Consider the following 24,231-nt stretch of genomic DNA (forward strand, 5'->3'; position numbering starts at 1 on the left):
GGGAATTATCATCCCCTGCTTCTCCCCTAACAAACTGGGTGTAATTGCTAATACATTCCAAAAGGAAACTACCAAGGCCAGAATGGAAAAACGACATACACATTCTCAATGGTTTCCATTAATTCCATCTGACTTCGAGAAATCACTAGCACCAGGCATATTAAAATGGCAGTCCTGTTTCTTATTCCTGACTTATAAAAGGTGTAAGCCAGGGAGCTGCCTGCCCATAGCTGTGGACACGTACTTATGGTTAGGTTCCACAGAAAAATTATTAAATCAAACTGCATCGTCTTACTGCTATAGTTCAATACAAAGTGATTCTAAGCAAAATGTTGGTGGGTTGTTTGGGTTTTTTTTTCCACTTTCACGTGCCCCTTAAGTTGGGCGCCAAATTTATGTCTTGGTTTTTGAGACAAAACTTCAGCAGGAAACACTCTGGAGTAAGCGTCTCCTCCGAAGGGAAAAGGGCCTCCCCTTTTCCTCCATCAATGAGACAAATGGGTCACAAGGAGTGAAAGTGGGAAAAAGAAACAAAACTGTTCATTAACACACAAACAAAACAGGGCAGAACAGGTTAAAAAAACCCCTCAAAATACAACAAATTCCTGGAGAGGGAACAGACACGTGGGCTCGGACCAGCTGGGGCCACCCCACGGGCTCCCCGGACCAGCGAGGAGGGAGGGGAGGCAGTGAGGCAAGGGAAAGGGAAGGGAAAAAGAAAAGAAAAAAACCAACAGAACCTTTTTCCCACTAGCTGGAACACAAAAGAAACCCAAAGAGCAGCACAGCACTCCCGGCGCACTCCCTCCCGAGCCCCGCCGAGCCCCAGAGCCCCCGAGCTGCTGGGCCCCCGTTAAACTGCCCCCACTCGGGCCTGTGGCCCCGGCCCCGGGTCCATCGTAAAGGCACAGCGTCCCTGGGCACTGAGCAGATGGTCAAGGAATAAAGAGGCTTCATAACCCCGGACATTTTCTTACTGATTTTGGCCTTACATTTCAGTTCAATTCTGAGATAGCATCTAAGAAGGGGATCATTTGGTAGTAGATCGTTATGTGTTGTTTCATTTTGTTGTTTGCATTTTTTTTTTATTTGAGCTGTTTCACCCACTCATTCTGATCATTATCTTATTATTTCTATATTGCTAATAACTGACTATAAATACAGTGCTGAATTCCAATCCCATCCTTACTAAGCTCATATCCACTATCTTGAAAAATCCATATACTGTGAATAGTCTGGCCCACAATTTTTATATTAACTTTTCATGGCTGTTGCATCTGAGGGATGTGTGATTGCACATTTGCTATTTATTCTAGATGTATAAATACACCATCCCTCTGGCAGCATTGAAATTTGGTGTAAATTCATTCAGGCATGTGAAAATGCAAAGGAGTAGTCCAGTGGTTACAGGCTGGAAGCTGGGGACTCTGGGCCTGTCAGTTACCTCCAAATATTGTCCCTTTATATTTGCATATGAGATTTATTTATATTATGAGTGTCAAGACTTACTCTTCTTGCTGTCCCTGTAGTAGGACATTAAGTTTAGTAAATTTCTTTTACACCTTTCACCATCTTCTGTGTGCCTATGCATGTGTGTGTGCACACATATAAAAAGATATCCCCTTGCTTTGATACTTACAGTTTGATAGTATTGGTGTTACTTTGCACTGGCTCAAGAGCTACTTGTTCTTTAGCTGCTGTCATTTGAGGGCCATCAGATGTATCCTCTGACAAGAGGTGGTGTTTTACATAGTTCTTTTAGACCTGAAGAGTGAGTTTTTTCTGAAGTCCTTTAAGATATTTAGAAGCACAGTCCACCCAGTGACACAGGTTGCAGTGTAAGTGTTATGAAAGTAACAAGGTTTCCTTGCCCAGCTAAACCACCATTATTTACAAAGTGTGCATAAAAATGCAACATTTTTCTTACTAGGCATTTTAGAACTATATCAGTGATATTCTGTCAACGACTGAATATCATATAATGGTAAACTGAGTTTCTCGTATCTACATGCGCATGTGTTTCACAATGTCAGTAGTATTCCTCAGGCAAGGCATTTCAGAAGACTTTATTCACACCACTAAGCCTTTGGTCTTTTGCTTTAAACTACCTGAGGCATACTATTTAGGTGTGTGCTGTCTTTTATAGCTTAAGTGAGTGAAATGTTTTGCATTATCAAGTATTTCACACAGTACAGTCTGTTAGTGCACTCAAATGCTTGCTGTCACTGCCAGTAGCTCAAAAGTGTAATAGAAAGGGGATTTCTAAAGGAGTCTGTGTTCTCCTGGCAAAGAATCTATTTTAAATTAATTGTTCTTATTTTATTTTATTTCATCTTAGGAAATGATAGTTTCTGGGCTTCAGCCTGAAACCACATACTCTTTCACTGTGACAGCCTATACAACGAAAGGTGATGGAGCACGCAGCAAACCCAAACTTGTATCTACTACTGGTGCAGGTAATACTTACATACAAATTAAGCTCTTAATGACTTTTTCTGCTACTGTTTTGTTCCTACTATTTGGAAGTCTCCTGTTGTGTGAAGAGTGTTTCTAGAACATAGGATTTTCTGTTTCAGTATTTGGACCTTCATTTATTTAGATAAAAATAGAGCCAGTGACTCCCTTTGTCCCTTTCATAGTTCCAGATGAGGACACTTTATAGTTTTTAGTAGCTCTTCCACTATGATTGGTGTCTTCTTGGAGAAGGAAAAATAGAAATTCAGAGCTGAGAAGGATATTTGAAAAACTTGTAAATGGCTTTCATGATCTTCATGACAGTAGCAACACTGCTGCCTGTCAGTAAAAACATTGAAAGAACCCATCTTCATGACATTCACAACTTTTCTCAGAAGAATGTGATTATTAAAGGACAGAATTAGAAAACAGAATGAAAGTCCATCCTATGAAACCCTGAAGCCCGTATTGGTTTAAGGGTAATTTAAGGCACAAACTGGGGCAGAATACACCCTGCCACTGAGTTCAGTCTGTGTTTGACCACAGGTGGTACTAAATGGTGGATATCTTGACTGCATAACCAATACAGCAGTTAGCACACATGGGATGAACCAAACTGCTTTTAGATGAGGAACAATTTTTTCTTTTTTAATGCGTCACTGTGCCACAGCTTAACCAATTGATGCCACCACAGCTTTAGTGTGATGCTTACCTACAGGTGTTCACAGTCTATAGGTATTGTGTTCGTTTTCAGGGGCTTGTAGCACAGCCATTAAGGATATTCCATTATAATCACATGTATGATCATTATGAGCTTTCTTAATGACAATGTATGGTTTATGCTAACAGATGAAGTCCAAAAGGCATACTTATTTGTATTTATAGTGACTGACTCAATTTCTAAAACAATCACTGAATGCAGAACACATCTTGTATTAATATCAAAACCATCTGTATCCTTTTCTTGTTAGATCTGAGTCTTGGTGGCTAGATGCACAATGTTTCATTTCAGATCTTAGAATACATTCCAGTCATTACTCTTGGCTATTGCTGAAAACTTATCCTCAAACTTCTTATCTTTCCTGAATTCTCATGCTCTGAGAAAAAAGGTTATATGTATTTCTGGCATGCATGGAACTTGATTTAAGGAAAAAAAAGCATTTGATCCATTACTCTTTTTTAAATTTCAATTCCCAGTTTAAGTAAACACAATTATATAAATTATAATTTTATTAGTTCCTAGACATAAACATAGGTTATTCAAATGTGCTTGCAAAATTTAAGGTTTCTCTGCCTTTAGTCCTTATTGACTGTTTGTGTGTCATTCTTCCAAGATCTCTGATGTTTCTACTTAAAAAAGATAGAACAAATCCTATGCCCCATATAAACTTGACTGAAGAGCAGTAGAGAATCAGAGGCATGTCTGTAAATGTAACACATATTCTACTGTTCTTGCTGTTTGCTTAATCCTGTGAACAAGTAACGTTTGCTCCTGGGATTAACAGCTAGTTACCATTTTGCTCCTTCATACATTTGAGTTTGTATGAAATCTCTTCACTTGGTGTTACAGCTTGCTGTGTTCGGAGTTTTTTTGTAAGAAAAATTCATATGCAGATTTTTGAAAAAAGAGACATTGAATATAGTTCAAAGAGCTTCCTGCTTGCTGTCTTTCTATGAGAATACATCACACAAGGGAAGGAGCAACCTTAACACCAAAGGGTAGTAGGTCTGTAACGTAATCTCCTATTCACTTTTAGTTTCTGTTTGATTTTTTTTCCTAAAAAGGTGGTATTCAAATACTACAATAAAGCAAATGAAGGATCTGACTTTCTAATCTAACTGTTAAAGTTTGAATGACTGAGATTGTATCCATAAGAGATATGAAAGGAGAATGGATGTCTGAACATTTACCAGAGAAGCTATCTGTAAGGTATTCAGACAATAAGTAACTATTCAGCTGTCCAGTTAGTGACACAAAAGCATAATTTACATTTTTAGGCAGGAAAGATTCACCAAACATAAGTAAGCCTACAGGATGGTAACTCAGTTATTAGTAAAGTCACTGAATGCTGTTGATATTTTCATTCAAGAGTGTGGTTTTTTCTTATATTCAGTTTCCTTTCCTCACTACTGAAATCAAGTGGAAGAAAAACTGTTACTGAACATTTCTAAATCAAAGTACTTACTAAATTACTTGGCCAGAAGTTACAAATTGTATGATTAACAAGACCTTGATAAAAATGAAGACTTACTAGTCAGTAATATCATACAATTTTTATGAATATTTTAATCAGACCTTTAATTTCTGTGTCACAGTAGTTGAAGAATCTCATAGGACAATAGCTTTTCCATTATTGTCATTGTTCTCATACTGGACAGCACTCTTGAAATACAGATTTCAGCTAAAAGAAGAAAGTTTAAGGCGATGGTGTATTTTATAGCAGCTAACAGAAACAAATTATTTTAGGTAATTGGGCAAAGGCAGCTTGCGTGAGCTTCTACTGGTAGTGGAAAGCCATTGCAACAGCAATGTCTGTTGCAAATGGGTATGTGAGATGTCTTGCCGTGTAGTAGTGGAAGAGGAATTCACTAAATCAGAGAATATATATTTTTTTTTAATTTTATTTTATTGACAATTTCACTTCTTTTAGGTTCATGGAAAATTTAGGTTATTATCAGAAATTTTAGACAGAGCTATTTGGTGACACAACTCTATATATGATTGCACAGAATCCTGTCATTTGTCCTAAAAGATTGTAATATTCATAAGTAATCAAACTAAAAGTAAATGTTAGCTGAAAGCTGTCTGGAAATAAAAAGAAATTTATCTGCTTTGCAACATCCGATAGGCTCGATGGTATTTTTAAAAAGTGACCATTGTTATTTACTATTTTAGTCACAGGGAATTTTATTGGATAAGTAAGCCTTATTAGTTCCCTGGTTCTGATCAAGAGCAAGTACTAGTTTCTTCCTTCCTCTGTAGTTACCACAAAGGTTAAAATGTAGTTCTAATTGTGAAGTCCACCACAAGAACAAAAAAAAAAAAGGCAATTCATCACAAAAATAATTTAGTGATACTTCCCGGTAATTTCTCCTCTAGAAAGCTGAAGGACTTACTATTCTTTTTAGGTGAACTATTCTTTCCCCTGCTACACTGGTACAAGTAATAGCTAGAATGCAGAGAAAAATATGGCCTGCAAAAGGCCTTCACAGCCTTCTCATTGTTCCATCAAGACTTGTAGTTATCAATGAGGAAAAGTCAGAACTAATCAGAGAGATCTTCTTTAGATAGCAGAAAGTGTGGGAAAGCACTCACAAGATTCCACAATAATGCTGCAAGGTGAACTCAACATTTAAAATCAAAGATATTTGGAAAATTTATATAAAGCTTACCTATAATTGTTATGAAATTAGAAGCAATGTCTTGACTTATGACAGATGTAATGAGGAAAGAGCTTACTAAATGCAGAATTTTCTTCAAGGCATGCCATTCTTCCCTCCTTACTCCTAATTCTTTATGGAATGGAGTTAGACCTTCTGACAATAAAAATCTGATTTGCTGGGTGCCTGAGAACTGAAAATAAGTAATAAAATCTATTGAAGTGTTTAAATACAGGAACCAGAGCTCACAGTGCAGCAGTTACGTTCGCACAGGAAGGCTTCGAATGCAGATGAAACTAATTAGTCTTTGTTGAAGACTATGTTGTCATCACAGTACTACTCCTGAAGCTGTTCTACTCTCTTGACCTCTCAATTGTCAGGCATTGGTACAAAATGAAAGCCAAATTTCTAAATAGTATGGATATGTTTCATTATCAAATAAATCTTTGTAATAGAAACAGACTTCTTTGAAATAGAAATATTAATGAAAATATAAATGAAATGTATACAAATGGACATGAATAAATTAAAATTAATCAACCAATCAAATAGAAACAGTAAATGAGAATTCATATTGGGATTCCAGAAATGTACACTGTATAAATTGTATAATGGTATTTCTGGCTTGATTAGGACTAATTCAGTCCTCTCTGGACTGATTCAATCCTCCTCAATGTCCATATCACATTTGCAGTCTGTACTTCTCTAAAAGACAAATCGCCAGTTTGGACCAATGGGTCCCAATGAAGATTGTGACTGTATGCAGTGTGTAGGTTAAGAAGAGCTACCAATTTAGCCTTCTTCAAAAGAAATCAAGTTCATGTGCACGAAAACCATGCTGGAAAATAAATCATATGTGATAAGCCATGTAAAAACATTAAATTCCAAACCTCTCCACGCTAAAACAGTGGAGGTGGAGGTGATTTGTGTATGGAAACTAGCATAACAGGTTCCTGTCATATGTAGTAAGGATTTTTGAGGGCAAGGTTGTTCTGACTTCTACCACATTTTAACTATTAATGATAGGAGTTATGTTAAACCTATCTAGAAACTTGTAATTTCTTCATAAATTATTTTCCAATTTACAGGAAATGTGCCTTGGATTAAATAAATGAAGTTTTTTTTGGTTGGTTGGTTGGTTGGGTTTTTTTTGCAAACAAGGATTTGTGAGACAGAACCATTCATAAGACGTTTGTTGGAAGTTTTACTTCTTGATTTGTGTTCCTAGATCCTGTGCCTCTGATTGTGCTCTGTATTTAGAAATAATGGTAAGGGAAGAAGACAAAAAAGCAGTAAATGTCTCTATTGCTGCAGTTCCTTATACTGTATGACCTAATAGTGCAGGAGGCAGACACTATTTCTTCATTAGGATAGTCATATGTGGAACTGAGTTAGGGAAGAGAAAATATATCCCTATTCCTGCTAAAACTAGCCTCAAGAATTGTACGTGCAATTGTGTTTATATCTATCCTCTTCAAATAACATTGTGCTACAGTTCCAGGCAAACCTCGGCTTGTGATTAGCCACACACAGATGAACACGGCTCTAATTCAGTGGCATCCTCCTGTGGAAACTTTTGGCCCGCTGCAGGGTTATCGCCTGAAGTTTGGTCGCAAAGACATGGATACATTAATGACCATGGAGTTCTCAGAGAAGGAAGATCACTTCACGGCCACAGACATTCACAAAGGAGCTTCTTATGTCTTCAGGCTCTCAGCTAGAAATAAAGTGGGCTTTGGGGAGGAGATGGTTAAAGAGATTTCTGTTCCTGAAGAGGTACCCAGTGGATTTCCCCAAAATCTCCACTCGGAAAGCTCTACTTCTACATCAGTTCAATTAACTTGGCAGATGCCACTCTTGGCAGAGAGAAATGGCATTATCACCAAATATACCATCTTGTACAGAGATATCAATGTTGCTTACCAGCCAGTTGAGCTCCCTGTTGTTCCTGCTGATACCACTATGACACTTTCTGGCTTAAAACCAGATACCACATATGATGTAAAAGTACGTGCCCACACAAGCAAAGGGCCTGGTCCATATAGTCCAAGTGTCCAGTTCAGGACACTACCCGTGGATCAAGGTAGGATTTGTCTGCTTGTGGCGTTGACCTTTAAAGGAGTATCAGTCTTTGGATATCAGTGTTTTTGAAGGTGTAAATAAAACTGACCGGCCCATTCATAAAAATAGGTTCATCAAACACAAAAGGTAAAGTATGTAAATCTTAATATGTTTTGGATGCCTTAGAATTCAGTTGTCCCTTGCCAAGCAAGTTCTGGCTAACTTCTGCACAATATTTTCAGGTAAGGAAAATGTGCGTAGTGGGTTGTCACTAGATAAGAGTGAGAATGAGTTTAAATGTGATCTTTAAATATGAACAAACAGGTAGGAGAATTGAATCCTTGTTGATTTTTGACATGGAAAACTAATACTCCCAAGTAGCAGTGGAAATATGACAAGATCTGAGCTCCAAGATGTTGTTTATATACATTGTTTCTTTTTTTCCAGCAGTGTTTGCAAAAAATTTTCATGTTAAAGCAGTAATGAAGACTTCTGTTTTGCTGTCCTGGGAAATTCCAGAAAACTACAATTCAGCTTTGCCTTTCAAAGTAAGTTACTCTCCATTTTTACAAGAGAAAATAACAGAAACTAGGTAATGTCATTCACCTGATTAAGTAGCTTACTGAACATGTAGATTTTTTGGGAGTATCATTGTTTCTAAGATTGCATATTTATCAGCAGTGTTGAACCAAACTGCTAAATTCAGTCATCTGGGAATATGAGTTGTCCAGTAATGTGGCAGCGTTTCCAAGTAGTCAGGCTCATACTGGTTAATATGCTGGTTAATATTATAAGAATGCCTTGCTAATTTTTCATTCACTTCTACAGCATTTTAAAGAAAACAGGGAAAGAAAATAAAAATTTTCTTCTTTTTTCCTAGTCCTTTCCATACTGACTGGAATTGAGTACCATTTTGGGTTTTGTCTCCTTAGTGTGCAACAACACATTTTTGATTTACAACTCTTTTACTCCACTAACTATAGCATTATCCAGGTACAGACTCAATGTAACATGCACTCTGCTTGGAATTTCTTCTGCTTCATTCTTAATCACTTGTCATCTCAGGCAGTGGCAAGTGAAGAACAGTATTTTAGGAACTAAATGGTACAAAAACCTTTCTAAATAAGGAGTGTGAATGAAAAAGTCAAGATACTTTAACAAGAGTGCCTTGCTATAAATTCTGGGTTCAATAAAAGCTACTTATTTTGGAAAAGTGAAATTGAATTTCAGGAGTGTTTACATTGCTTTAGATTAATGTAGTGGTTTGTGTGGTTTTTTCCCCTGAAAGTGAGAAGTTTACTTACAGTAGTGAATTGAGTACTTTTTTTGTTTTACACCCTAAAATGCCCAGGAACTTTCTTTTTAAATTTACAGCTAGGTTGATTCCTGAATTCAGTGTGACAGCATCATTTGCCTTCTCCTAGTAACCAAAACTACCTTTGTGCGTTAACTTAGATCCTTTATGATGACGGGAAAATGGAGGTTGATGGACGTGCTACTCAAAAGCTGATCACAAACTTGAAGCCAGACACGTCATACTCATTTGTCCTGACAAACAGAGGGAATAGTGCTGGAGGTCTTCAGCACAGAGTAACGGCAAAGACTGCACCAGATGTACTTCGCACAAAGCCAGTCTTCATTGGAAAGACCAACTTAGATGGCATGATAACTGTGGAACTTCCAGAAGTACCCTCAAATGAGAATATAAAGTAAGTGAATGAATGGCATACCATTGTTTTTATCTCCAGAGAGATGATTATTCTAACTCTTGCTGGTGGACCATGGCTTTGTTCTTTATAACAGTACAGAGACCTCAGTGCTCTGCGGTAGTATTTGAACTAATATCGGTGTAATATTTATTATAGTAAACCAGGAGGTGCTGTTGACTCTCTCAAGGGACAAGAGGTGTTACAGAGGGGCCTCTAATCTATAGATAGATAGATTGGAACACTGGGCAATCATGAGTGGCATTAAATTTAGCAAGAATAAATGTCAAATTCTCTTGTAAAGGTCCTTGAGTGCACCCAACAAAGGGCAACAAAGTCAACAGAAGGATAGAAAGGAATGTTCTGTGAGGAGCTGCTAAGGGCTTTGGGCTTGTTTAGCTTGGAGAAAAGAAGGCTGAGGGCTGACCTCCTTGCTCTCTACAGCTTCCTGAGGAGGGGAAGTGGAGCAGCTGATCTCCTCTTCCTGAGATCCATTTACATGAGGCAATGCCTCAGAGCTGCATCAGGGGAGGTTCAGATGAATTAAGAAACATTTCTTTACTGTGAGCGTTTTCAAACTGGAAGAGGCTTCCTGGTGAGGCAGTTAATGTCCCAAGCATGTCAGTGTTCAAGATGTATTTGAATGATGCCCTTAATTTGTTTTAACCTTTGGTCTTCCCTGAAGTGGTGAGGTAGTAGGAATAGATGATGGTATGTCAGCTCCAACAAGAACTTATAAGTTTGTCATGTACCAGGTATGTAAGACTTGTATGGAGACTGATTGTCCTTCAATTTGCAGATTTTTCTCTGAGTATTTTTGTGTTTCATCACGGACTGCAAAATGACAGATTCAAAAAACCAGTTATATTTTGAACAATATATCATCTCAAAAAGAATGGATAAGCCATAAATGCATAACTACCCTGCTGTAGCTCCTTGAAGTACTCAGAGTTTTAAAGAATTGTTACTGTACTTAAATTAATTCAGGTTAATTAATTCTGATGGTTTTTATTGGGATAAAAATACCAGGTCCTCTCCACTGCTCTCAGAAAGAAAACAAGTGATTTTGCTAAAAACATTGGAAGTTTTCTAGAGGTTACATAGATTTTGGGAGGGAACAGGTGGTGTGAAAATTTAAACAACAGAAATAGAACTAAAGACCTGAGAGCACAGGTCAGCAGGGATTAGAAAGGCTAGACAATAAAGATTTGCCAGGAAAACACGAAGCATGATACAATCAAGTGTTATTGCTCTGCTTATAGGGATTCTTGTTGGTCTGTAGAGTTCCCATATGTAATGTAAAAGAAATGGGGAGGAAAATGAACCAGTCATTAAATGCTGTTGGGGATTCAACTGGTCCTCTCCCTGGTGGATTTTTGCAGCTTTGTAGAAAGCTGCTCCCCTTTTTCATTACTGACGGAAGATTTTGAGGCGGGTAAGGTCAAAAAATAAATGACTTTGAAACATTAAAAGGATGAAAAACTGAAAAATGTAGTCATTATCATTAGATTGAGTAAGATGCGGTCAGTAACAAATGCAGCTAAGGAAGACTGAAGATGGAATGAGTCAAAAAAGATTTATGAGGCAGAGCATTCACAGAGAGAAAAACGTGCAGGATAGCTGATGAAACAGTAGCAGAAGATAGCACTGGAATAAAAGACAATTCCCTTCTTTTTAATAGTGTAAAAAAGTTAGAGGCTTAGTTGCATCAGAAAAGGTACATTAAATCTACAGGGTCCAACTGCCAATTTTGTAAATAATGTATCTCCTACTCATACATGTATTTTCTAAGAAGATTTGATCAGGCTTGAGAAAGTAGAACACAACAACAAAGATTGCTTTGACCCTTGGAGCAGGCATACCAAAGCAACTACATACTGAACAGAAAAACCTGACCTGATGCTTGCTAGAATAAGTAAGTTTATTATGCATTAGTCTTCTTATGGGAAGAACAAATTCATGTAGTAGTTATGTTGACATTTTTAGACATGCTGTTTCTCTGTTGGTACATTATATATGCTCAGGATTGTTCCTAGCTTAAAATGAAGTACTGAGAATTTTTCAGTGATACTAATTACACAGAACGTGAAACAGGTAACAGTTTGGTCTTATGAAGTACAGATAATGAGTTTGACGGTAATGTTATAAAAGCCTTTGTAATCTTTGTAATTAAAATGGTAGTATTTGTCAATGTTTGATGGTGATAGAAATTCGTGCATAGAAATTCGTGCAGAGTTCTCCTTGTGATTAGGAAAATGTATCTCTTTTGCTCATCTCAAGGGAGCAAATTCTTAATTTTTCTTTGTTTTAGTATTTTGGGCTATTCCAGAGCAATTTTTATCAGTAAAGGACAGTTCATGTTTCTCTGAATCTCTTACGTCTTTGTAAAGTCTTAAGTAAAAACAGAGTTTTGTGGAAGACTTTGGCTTTTCAAACACACAGTAGATAAAACAATATCCAAACAAACCCTTCATTTGTCACCCCTCCCTCCTATTGCCCCCCCCCCCAAAAAACCCAACCTAAAAAGAAACAAGCAAGCAATGAAGTAAACTGTAAAAAAACCATGTTTTTCAGGACATGCTGCATTTTCTGCAGTTAGCTAAAAATCACAGAACTTTGTTGTCTGTCACAATTTGTAGCACCGCATATTGGTGTGAACATTTTCATTTTTCTGCTTACTATTGATCTATTTGTTCTTTCAGTTTAAATTACTCTGTGTGTGCTGGAAGTCTTAGTAGATTTTCAAAGTTATGGGGGAGACTTTCATGAAGAAAGTGAGAAAGAGAGTGAAAGTTATATTTACATGCTGGCTGTTCCTTGATTGAAAAGAAAAACGTATGAACACTCCACTAGCTTAAAAAATAAAAAGATGATGAAAAAGGAAAGAAAAGGAGGAGTATGTATCTTTGATATTTGAAAGGCATAGGGGGCAAGTTCTCGTTTCTTCTTTGTCTTGATTCTTAGGCATCTGTTAAAGATATGTAGGTTGTTATTGTATACATGGATAAGTCAGTGTTTGCTAGGATTTGCTATTCAAAATATTTTTAATAGACCTATGCAGGTTTAAAATCTGGGTTCAACTAGCCTTACAGTTTTGCATCTTTTTAAAAGATGGCTTATAATATTGTCACTAGATGAATGCATGCCACAGATGTTTTTTGAAAATACTGGAATACAGCTAGTGAGCACTAGTTAAAAATCTGTGGGCAACACCTCTTTCCAGCACTCCTGTTGGAGCTCAGTACTTCCACAGAAAACTTCCTCAAATTTCTTAACACAAGAATTAATGAATACATGTAATTTCTACAGGAGCTGAAAATCTAAAGTTTTGTTACATTTCTTCTATGGGAAAGAGCTTTCAGTAAGAAGAGATGATTAAAATGGATCAATGGCTTGCACTGGTATGGTAAAAAAGTTTACGTAGTTGGCTTAGACTGAGATGGTTTTTAGTCAATTGTAAGGCAGCTCCTTTTCTGTAGACTCCTTTTTTGTTAATTACTTAGGATTTTCAGCTGCATTGCATGAGTAAAATTAATAGTTTTGCAGAAGGTTGAACGGGTTGTAAAAAAAAGGCCAACTGGAAGAGGAGATGGCCCATGAGACAGTAAAATTATTTTCCATAATGGGGACCCAGAACCACCTTAATAAGCTCTTGTTACTAGAAACAAAGAAAACCAGTTTCTTTCCCTCTCCCCTGAGATGGAGAGTGTTTGATTTTTTGACAAGTATATTGATCAAGAAGATGTATATTATACTATTCTGCATGTCCTGCTGCTGTGATTCTACTGCTTCTTCCTTCACACTAATGTGAAGTTAAGGATCTGCCTGACACATATCCAGGTTTTGTGAAGTAAACAATGAAAGTACCAGATCTCTGCCATACTAGAAAATACAATATACTAGTCTCCAAGGGTGAGGAGGAAGAACATATTTTCAGGAAAATGTTTCTGAGGAAAACCAATAGATGTAATTTGCAAATCCTAGCTATAAAAAGAGCGTGTATCAAGCTCTCTTACTTGACTGTGAACAGAATACTTAGGTAGCTAAAGCTGATGGCTCTCGATTGCCAAAAGGGAAGAGCGTATGGGTGCAGTGTATGTCAGGCTTGCTTTCTTTTCTCTTTATTATAATATTGGCACTAACAAATACATTTTGTTAACCTACTACCCTGATTATACATTAAAATAGGGGAAGATGGGTTGGTAATTGAGATTTAAATATATGGTAATATATTTCAATTTAGGGCTTTGGGGTTTTTTTCCCAGTGTGATGGTGGCAGCGCACAAATAACCTATGGCTCTTGTGTTTCATGTAGGCATTTTAGTACATTATAATTAAATTTTTTAATAAATATTTATTTGTTTACACAAAAAGGCAGGTAATTGGTGCCATTTGTTTGTCAAATGCTTTACCATTTTTTTTCAAGATTGTGAATGTTTACAGCTATGTTTGGAAGGCTGCAGTGCCATATTAATGTGCAGTTTATTCTCAACATACCACTTTTCTTTTAAGTTCCTCTAAACAGACCTACTCCACCAATTTATCTATTCCTTTTCCTTCAACTTCACTTTTGTCCAACTGTTTCATTTACAGAGGCTATTACATAGTTATTGTGCCTTTGAAGAGGTCTCGTGGAAAGTTTATCAAACCATGGGAGAGTCCAGATGAAATGGAACTAGACGAGGTACTGTATATGGTTTGGGGGGTTTTTTTCTTCTCCTTTATTAACATAGCAATCTTGCTAGTTTTATGTAATTAACTCAATGGTTTTAAAAGTTTTGGTTGTCAGAATACTTTATATTGGTATTTGAATTAGCCTGTGGAGACTAAAACAAAAATTCAAATTACTTAAATGAGAAGACATTAAGTAAAGACATTAAGTTGCAATAAAGAATACCAAATGTCTGATATTTGTTGACACTAATATTTCATTCTTTTGCTGTTGGAAAGAGTGATGCAAAAGTGCAGGAGGTGAAATGAGTTGTCAGCAAAAGCTTAATCACCAACAATATGAACTGTAATAAAGGTCTGGTTCATTAGAGGTGTTTACTAAGTCTGTAACAAATGCTAAATTGTAATTTGTACTGCAGTTTAACATTTGACCTTCTGGTGGTGTTTTTACCTGATTTTCATATACTGTAATACTTCTGGTTAGAAGTAGCCTCCATTCTACCAAAACTTTGTGGTCAAAAATAAATGCATGAACAAGGAAGAAAAGAGCAATATTGTGTCATCATTTGAAACTATAAATGACATTAATCCAAAGGGGGGAACTACTTTCATTTTAGATATAAGCCCAGAAATGGCAGAAATCAATTCAGTACGTTATTGATTCAGTAATAATTCCAGGAAGAGTGGTATTCACCTCTGTTTTCTGTTTTACTGAAGGACAGTATAGCTCATGCAAACTTGTCTTTCTTCTTTCAATCTGTAAATTTGTAGTAGTGCTAATGTTTATGATTTTAAAGCTCTTTCAAGGGCCCCATATGAGAGACTTTTATAAAAGTCAGGTGGTGGTATTATTATTGCTCTAGTTGTATCTGGCCAAGATTTTAGATGTCATTCTGATGCTATGGTAATTTGTGCATGTAATATCTCTGCAATTCAAAGACCATAATCAGGTGCTTTTTTACTCCTGATATAGTGATTTTTTGATTGGATCCCATTTATTTTTCTATTTTCTTTTGGTGGATTCAAGAGTTTTATGTTACAGAGATAACCTCACCATATGCTTCGGCATAACACATTCGGCATAATTACTCGGAAGTGTTTCTCTCCTCCCATTGTCCAAATGGATATAAATTTCAGATTTTGCACCAAAATATAGGGAAAATAAAGATCTTCACCAAACTAACACTATCGTAGAAAGTATTCAAAATACAAACAGAATTCTTTCAGTCTTTATCACAACAATAGGCAAATCCTTAATCCGAGTATTAAAAACAACTGTTCAGAGGAGGGCATGATGACTGGCTGATTCAACTCTGTGTTTCTTCTTGAGCAGTTTCATTTATGTGATCATCTCATTTCATTCAATTGCAGCAATGGCTTGCTTTGATCTATTAACTTCTTCCCTTTGAAAGAACTTGGATGGTAAATGCCATCAGCTCATGATCATAGTCATAGGTGACATCAAATAAAGTTAAACAGTAAAACTCTGACAGCCTCATCCGTACAGTAATGGAAACTGATTGAGTATTGCTACCCACTTTTAACATCCAAAGACTGTAGTCACATTCAGCAGCATTAATAGATTAAAGGATAGGTGCCAGATGACATTGAACTTTCTGGCAATTAAATTCTATGGGAATCTATGCTGATTCCCATAACAAAGGGCCATTTTAATCATCCTGCAAGTTGTGTTACCTTAGTCTGTATAACAGATTAATAAAGAGCATTTATTAATTCAGAAATATTTGTGTCAGAATGGGTTGTTTCCCACTTCTATTGATATAATTGAGCCCACATTGTAGAATTAATGATGGAAGAAATAAGGTATGCATTCAATGGAAAATGAAAATTATTTCTGATAAAGAGCTAAACCCCTTGATATATCTTTTACAATTGCCTCCAACACATATAGCAAGAACTGAGTAGGGAAAAACGTTAAAAGCAGGTAGCAACTGCATATCATGCTAACACCTTCAGCTTCTATTATTTAGAAGACTGGTTTGCTTCCAGTTTGGAAAGTATGCTTTTTATTAAGTATACTATTCCTGACAAGCTTGTGAACACACAATAAATACATTTGGAAAAAAATAACAACAACAACCCCCCCACCCAAAAAAACCCACCAAAAAACCTGAAAAAAACCCAAAACCAAAAAACCAGCAACAACAAAAAACACCCAAACAAACAAAGCAAACAAACAAAAAAAAGCAAACAACAAAAAAACCCCAACCAAACAAAAAACCAAAAACAAAACAGAACCAAACCAATGTGCTCCTCCCCCCCCCCCAAAGAACCTATTCTCTGAACAAATAGTTCCTTATGGTCAAGTGAGGATACTTGTGCATATTTATATTTTTAGTATGATCTCGGATATGTGTCAAGTATCAGAAATGGTTGGGCAATAGATTTTTCGAAGAACTATGTTCCAAGTACTTTGCTTAGATTGTCAGAAGGAAAGTATTTGCTAATAACACAGCTCTGGAATATTAACTGAATTACATAACTGGGCAGTCCAAAAAGACTCTTCAGCCTTATTGTAGTTACCTAATCTTCCAGTTCCTTGAACCTCATCTCTGAAAAAAGCTAAGACAGATGCCTAGTTTTAAAAGAGCACATAATGGACTAGATGTTTGGTATCTGAAAAAAATAATTATCAGAGATTCGGTCCTTTTTTACTAACGCAAAATTTCATTTTATTTATCATGAGGTCTAGTGACTTTAAATAGGCAGGTCACGCAAATAAATGAAACAGAAAAAAATATTATGATTTGCAGTAAGTATTACCTAGTAGGATTACTTTAGATCTGTAAGCAGTAAAATCTAAACAAAGATTTCCTTGTTAAGTCTTAAGTGAATTCAGTAATTTTGTTGAAATCTGTGTATAAAGTACAATGGGAGATATATAAGCAAGTAATGATATTTGGCACCATCCCATTTACATATGAAACATAAATGAGGCTGGAGGTTCACCTGAGGTCTACTCAGTCATGTGTAATCAGTCTTACTGACAAAGTTTTTATCTTCACACAAACACACTAAAGTTTAACTGGCCTTTGGTGGTGAACAACCACCTTTGAAAAGTTGAACTGATTTTATTTGACTCAGGCTAACTAACTTTTAGCATTCATTGCCAAAACTCAGTTTCTGATCACTATAATACTGTATTTCAGCATTGTATTTTCTTCCACTATATGTATTTTCTGTTACTATTTCAAATGCGAGAAATAATCAAGATCAAACATTCTTCTTTGCCTCTCAATCTCAGTCTAATTTTGATTGCAGTACTCCTACCTTATTTTGACATTTTGAGTTATTTATAATCTAAATTGTAAATATGCTCTAATCTGGAAACATGATAAAGAATTTAGTTGAGGCAGACACACAACTTTAAATTCCAATGGAAATGATACATGGAAGTACCAGTTATAGTCAGGGATGGCACAAGCTGTATACCTCTACTAGAACTGTAGCATTTGTGGCTCCTGACTTTAAGCTAGCATACACTGTTGCTACTCTAGTATTTAGCTTCATGTTTCGGCACGCTTCCAGACAGCCAGTGCTCAGCTCTTTGCATAGCCATTGTTATAAAATGCGGCATCATACAGAGACAAACTTTTCAGAGTGCTTCCCTCAGCAATTCCTATAAGGCCTGATCTAACCTGGAACCAACTTTGATTAGTCTCTGCCTCATGTTCTGCATTTAGTAACTCTACCTGGGGCATAGGAAGCTACTAACAGATGCGAGAGTCACCTTCAATAAAGTAACTAAACAGAAATCTCTTCAATATTATGGTTCTCTGCTGCCCTCATTTTTATACGACGCAAATTGACTCTAGCTGCTCATTAAACTATTTCGGAAGAATGAAAGAGAAATATGGACTGCTGATTGGAATAGTGTCCTTGAGTAATGAATAATGATTTCTAATCTCAAATTATGGCCAGTTCTTTTTTTGCTCAGGGGATCCATTGCACTGTACCAGCTTTTGTGTCATGGCATGGAAATTGATAGAGTTAAATGGATGTAAAATCTCTGCAACAGGGAACAGACTCAGCATTAGAGCTGGAAAGCAGTTGACTGGAAAGCAGTAGATCGTTGAAGGTATAACATCCAAATGCCCTCAATATTAAGGAAGACTGGATGCAAGTGGATGCTTGCTTTCATATCTGTCTGTAACCTTGAAATATTTAAGTCCGCGAGAAGGGGTATCAAAGTATTCAATATTAAAAGCTTCTTTCTCAGCAGCAGAGTGAATATTAGATTTCTTTATTTGCATTGGAATTGTTAATTGTGTAGTTGCAAAATACAAGATCCCATGAGGGAAAGGCAAAAAGATATGCTCACTAAGCTGTGGCATAAATCAAGAGGGCATTGAAGATGCTGAAGGGCCTTGAGGGGAAGCCATTTGTGGAGTGGCTGAGGTCACTTGGTCTGTTCAGCCTGGAGAAGACTGAGGAGAGACCTCATCGCAGTTACAACTTCCCTGTGAGGGGAGGTGGAGGGGAGACACTGATCTCTTCTCTCTGGTGACAGTGACAGGACCCAAGGGAATGGTCTGAAGTTGTGTCAGGGGAGGTTTAGGTTGGATATTTGATAAAGGTTCTTCACCCAGAGGGTGGCTGGGCACTGGAATGGGCTCCCCAGGGAAGTGGTCACAGCACCAGCCTGACAGAGTTCAGTGTTCTCAGGCCCATGGTGTGACTCTTGGGACTCTCCTGTATACAGCCAGGAGTTGGGCTCAATGATCCTTGACGGTCTCTTCCAATTCAGCACATTCTGTGAGTCCATGATTATGTGGAGAGCTTCCCTGACTAAACATGTACTTTAAAATTAATATATATAGTTAAGATTAGATTTTAGTATCTTTTTTTTAAATCTCCTTCTCACTCTGGAGATCTGTCTCCTCCTCCTAGCAATGAATTTTGTGCTAATCTACTGTATTACAACTGTTAGTATGCTAAAAAGACTAAACAACTCTATGACTTTAGAAAACTTTAACTATAAGACTACAGGACACTGAATAAGTTTCAAAAGTGAAAAACAAGGAAAACCATAAAGAGGCTTTAGAAGTCATTATTTATCACACAGGAGAAGTTCAGACTCCCTGTTATCAAATCAGACTAATTTTTGTGGAGTGGCTGTATATCTAAAGCAATAAAAATATCGAAGAAGCATTTGTCTGATTTAATAAGTAATTCATCAATAGATTATACTAGCTGAGTTTAAGTTCCTTAGTTAGTTAGTATATGTTTTCTAAGTTTGAGCCTAGCATCTAATCTTGTCACAAATGTACTGATGTAAATTTTAGCTTTGTTTGTCAGAAGAAGTGATTCAGTCACCATCCCTGGAGATATTTAAAAAGATGTGTAGTTGTGGCAATTAGGGACATGGTTTAATGGTGGACTTGGCAGTATTAGGTTAATGGCTAAACTCAATCTGAAAGATCCTTTCCAACATAATTGTTTTAATGATTCTATTCTATGACCGACTTTATATAGATATAGATAGATACATACATACATACATACATACATACATATAAAATATGCAGTACAAGGTGTGTATTTATACGTGCTCAGAAAAGGTATATTGTTTTCTTATCCTTTCCCCACCTCCTCCTAGACACAACAGTATCTAAAAACTGTGTTTGTAGTCTGGGCACTGCAATTTCCTCCTAGTATCTTATCTTAACAAGAACGACAGGAAATTGGAAGATTTTGCAAGAATTGATTTAGTAATACTGACATGTCCCATGAAATGTGGATAAATTGTTTTTTATAGTTCCTGGTCATGCATTAAAATTTCTCATTACACTGTCGATAAGTTACATTAAAATTGTTTACAGTTATCTTTCTGTTCATGCTTGCTCTTTCTCTCTCTCCCCTTTTCCTTCCCTTCATTCTAAAGCTGCTTAAGGAGATAGCTAGGAAACGCAGAAGCATTCGTCTTGGGAGGGAAGTTGAATTAAAGCCATATATTGCAGCTCACTTTGAAGTTCTTCCTACGGAATTCACATTGGGGGATAAGAAGCATTACGGTGGATTTGAGAATAAGCAACTGCAGAGTGGTCAAGAATATGTCTTCTTCGTGTTGGCTGTAATGGAGCACTCAGAATCTGTAAGTTAGTTAATGTTTTTCAGTCTCGAAATTACCTTGCACCATCATGAAAACGTTTTTTTCAATGCTTATTCCACTTCCCTAAAGTTTTTTTTTTTGTTACATGTCAGAACACCTTTAAAGCAAATGCTTCCTAACTCAGTGCCCATTAATTCCTTAAACTCTTCTAGTCTGCTTTCACCTTTGTGCGTTATTTCTGTGTATAACTGAAACCTAAGAATGACCTTTTATTAGATGTGCTGTGATCCTTTGAAAATTACATGCTGTGTTATTTGTGAGCATGGACACAGCTCCTGAGACATGAACTTTGCAGCAGGATCTTTCTCTAGGTGTTTAAAAGAATTGCTGCCTTTTGATGCTACCATTGAATAATGGTGTAGCATATACAGGATTCTTGGAAAAATCCATTGAGCTAGACACATGCACAGCTACCCTCTTTAGTTACAGTCATTCCAAACAACTTTATCAGTAAATTGTTTGAAAGTTAGAAAATAATTCAATAATAGGGAGAATTCCTGAGGTAAACTAAATAATGAGTTGTCATTTCTCTTTACTTAATTCATTTTGTAGTTACATCCCTTTATGGGTGAGTTAACCTAATGTGTGTAATGTATTAAAAAAGAAAAAAAAGAGGACAGATATAAGACTTCTGAAAGGTGCAATACATATTAGCATTTTAACTTACAGTGTGTAATACAGTACATTTCTAATTGGTAACTAAACCTGACAGGTACATTTGCAGGTTCAATCACTTGAAACTCCAACACCAATACTCTGAATTGTAGTCAAATGCTTGCAGTGTATAACACTACAATTCCTTTCGTGGTGTCAATGGACTGTGCCTACTTAAGCACAATGAGAAACTAGTTCCACTTTGGGTATTTTTGGATACGTAGATTCACTTGAAAATAAAGTAAGTGCCTCCTGGAAGCTCTAACATAAATTCACTTTTTGACACAGGCTGCCTAGACAGATAATTCTGAAGGTGTTGCATCAAAAAGGTTCAAACTGGAGAAGGTAGATAGCTGCTGACTATGAAGTTAAGTGGCCATAAATGTGTCATAAATTACCTGTACTAAAATTGATCTTCTCAATACAAAGTGCAGTTTCTTGGCTTTTTTTAATATTAATTAAGGTATAAATGACCTAAATTTATTGCTTTTTTAGAAATCAGGATGAAAAAGTGGGAAGAAATAGGTTTGTAAACTGACACATAAGGCAAGACCTGTATAGGGTCCTGCTCTTGAAAGATTTCAAAAGACATTACTGTACTTAGGCTATGGGTAATACATGGTTTAGCATGCCATCTGAAACATTTATGTGATTGAGTAGCATGAGGTAGTCACAGACTGTGAAGAATTTTTAAGAGTGAGTGAGATTCAACTTTCAGTGACTTTCAGTGTTCCAGTGTATCAGTTCTCAGCATATATAGCTGGTTTTCTTCTAGGACTACAGGCCCTACTGATGTATGATTTGTAACTTGTAAGGGATGTCTTTCTTGATATTCTGATGTTACATTTTACATAAGGCTTCTTCTTCAGAGAGCACAGAATTTCTCTGTTGATTGGTAGAATAGAAAACTTTAATTAAAAGAGGTCATGGGAAGGTCTGAATTTGTTCAACTTAGTAAAAGGGGAGCTAGAGAGCTATGATTAAAATCCATAAATATGTTAAGGATGTCATCAAGAGGAAGGAAAAAATAAGATAAATTTTTAAAATCAGAAATGAGTTTAAATTAGTCATTAATACAGGATGGTTGAAAATTGAAAGCAAAATCCTATTTATTGAAGAAAAGGTAGTAAGTGTTTATACTGTTGCCCTCAATATCCATCTATATCTTTTTCCAGGCATTTTTGCTGTCCACTCAAAAGCAAGAGGCTAAATACTAAGAGTTTCTTCTTGTAGCAATGAACCTTTTTTTATCTTCTGAGAATACTAAACCTGGGGGGAAAAAAAAAAAATCAGTCTGCTTGGGGGTTTCAGGAGTGGAACATGAAGAGTCCCCAATTTCCAGACAATGATCACGGACTTAAAACATAGGGAGGTTTTGGTGCCAGGTGCCATGTGTAGTAAAATGCCATAATATAACTGGAGATTGTTGGCATAGGTGCTAGTTCAGTAAATGTAAGCACCTCAGCTTTGCCCATCCTAATCCTATATCACCCCCAGACACTGTTGTAGCCCAGAGCCCAAAACAAGGCCAAATGAAGTGTAAAAAACCATCTCTCCTTTGGTAACACTTGTCCTGGCTTAGGGCATCTATCAGAGTACAGTACAAACATAAATGGAAGCTAATCTCTTCTCCCAGTTATCTTACTCTGTCTTAGCTGACATTTCTGATCTACTACTGAATCAAGTTTTTAAGTCCTTTGCAAGAGCTGTAGCTCAAATCCTAGTTTAGTTTAGCTAATGAAGACACTCCAGCACAGAGAAGAAATATGTACAAACGATTCTCCACTTCTGACTTTCCTGTAACAGAGTTCTTAAAATGATCCAACTTTAGCAGGCTGGCTCTTCAGCCTCTCCAGTCTGTAATTTTAACTCTGCACTCAGCCACAGATCAAATATCTCAGGTCAGTCAAGAATTAAAAAAAAAAAAAAATTCTCTTATCACAGGTCTTATCCTAGGCCAGCTGGCCTTACACCATCTAGTAAAGCAAAGATTTTCAGCAACCTCTGTTGGTTCATAATTCTAGTTTCATCCTTATGAAAGACTGAGTGTTTAGCTTCCCTTCATATTCTACAGTGAATTCCCCCATTTTTCAGTCTTAAATTCAAGTTGTCTCCCCTTTGTGAAGGTATACTCTGTCATACAGTTTTTGACTGGTCAAAATGCACTGTGCTATTGCCATAAAACCCTTTTCAAGGAACCTCCTACATTCAGTCCCCTTTATGTATAATTCTGTCAAAAGTACCCTTTCATGTCATGCAGGAAGAAAGTGTTAAGCCAATATGAAACTAAAACAGAACCCAAAAATGGGTAACTGGTGGGTTATAATTCTCAGTGTCCTATTCATTTTCCCATTCTCTGCTTAAGTTCCAAAGTGCTCTGCAAGGACTATGCTACATGATTTGTCTGCAGATCACTGCTAAGATGTGGAACACAAAATAAAGGTGGTAATAACAACACGGTTTTCAATTTGCAAGTTTGTATTCTACCTGGCTTCAAGAAAAATAGCATTTCCACTTTGCTGTGTTCATTGCATCATGATCTTTTATACATTTATCTTAGATGTGGGATAGTTAATATTTTAAATGTATTCCTTTGTGATTAAGGAAGAATTATTTTTATTTTCATAGACCATGTATGCAACAAGCCCATATTCAGATCCTGTTGTGTCAATGGATCTTGATCCCCAACCAATTACAGATGAGGAAGAAGGCTTGATTTGGGTTATTGGACCAGTTCTTGCAGTGGTGTTTATCATCTGTATTGTTATTGCTATACTTCTTTATAAAAGGTACGTTTACCTTTTAGTTTTCTTACTATATATTTTCCCCTGTATATTGGTCACTTCGTAATACTGTTCCACACTGTATTTTTGTGCTACAGTAGTAACAGTCATTGCTTTGGGATTTTTTGAAATTTATTAATGGTTTCCAGAATGCTGCAGAAATTTTTGACTGAAAGTTTCCAATAATTACAGGTATGTGGGTACATTTTTCTGCTGATGACACTATATTTAACACTTCTGCCTTTAAATGTTTTTTCCACTTCGCATACATTTGTATGCAAAGATACATTTGTATGCAAAGAAAATAAATATGTTCTTGCACATAAATATGTATGGAATGTGCACATTTGACTTTTTAAAACTTGTTTATAGATGTATAATAGTAATA

At 36.5% G+C, this 24,231-nt stretch overlaps 1 protein-coding gene across 50 annotated transcripts in view; it reads left to right on the forward strand.

Annotated features, from left to right (window-relative positions):
- PTPRD (protein tyrosine phosphatase receptor type D) overlaps positions 1 to 24,231 on the forward strand; it is a 1,183,457-nt gene that overhangs the window by 1,069,749 nt on the left and 89,477 nt on the right. For 19 of the 50 annotated variants that reach the window (XM_048291456.1, XM_048291457.1, XM_048291455.1 and 16 more), the window contains 7 exons: positions 2,339 to 2,456; positions 7,331 to 7,918; positions 8,344 to 8,444; positions 9,352 to 9,605; positions 14,196 to 14,286; positions 20,179 to 20,388; positions 23,689 to 23,849. In XM_048291456.1, coding sequence (XP_048147413.1) covers positions 2,339 to 2,456; positions 7,331 to 7,918; positions 8,344 to 8,444; positions 9,352 to 9,605; positions 14,196 to 14,286; positions 20,179 to 20,388; positions 23,689 to 23,849 — 1,523 coding nt within the window. The remainder of the gene's footprint in view (positions 1 to 2,338; positions 2,457 to 7,330; positions 7,919 to 8,343; positions 8,445 to 9,351; positions 9,606 to 14,195; positions 14,287 to 20,178; positions 20,389 to 23,688; positions 23,850 to 24,231) is intronic. The other 31 variants (XM_048291460.1, XM_048291466.1, XM_048291480.1 and 28 more) reach the window with 3 other exon arrangements.

The sequence above is a fragment of the Corvus hawaiiensis genome, chromosome Z, assembly GCF_020740725.1.
Source record: "Corvus hawaiiensis isolate bCorHaw1 chromosome Z, bCorHaw1.pri.cur, whole genome shotgun sequence".
In the NCBI taxonomy this organism is placed as follows: domain Eukaryota; kingdom Metazoa; phylum Chordata; class Aves; order Passeriformes; family Corvidae; genus Corvus; species Corvus hawaiiensis.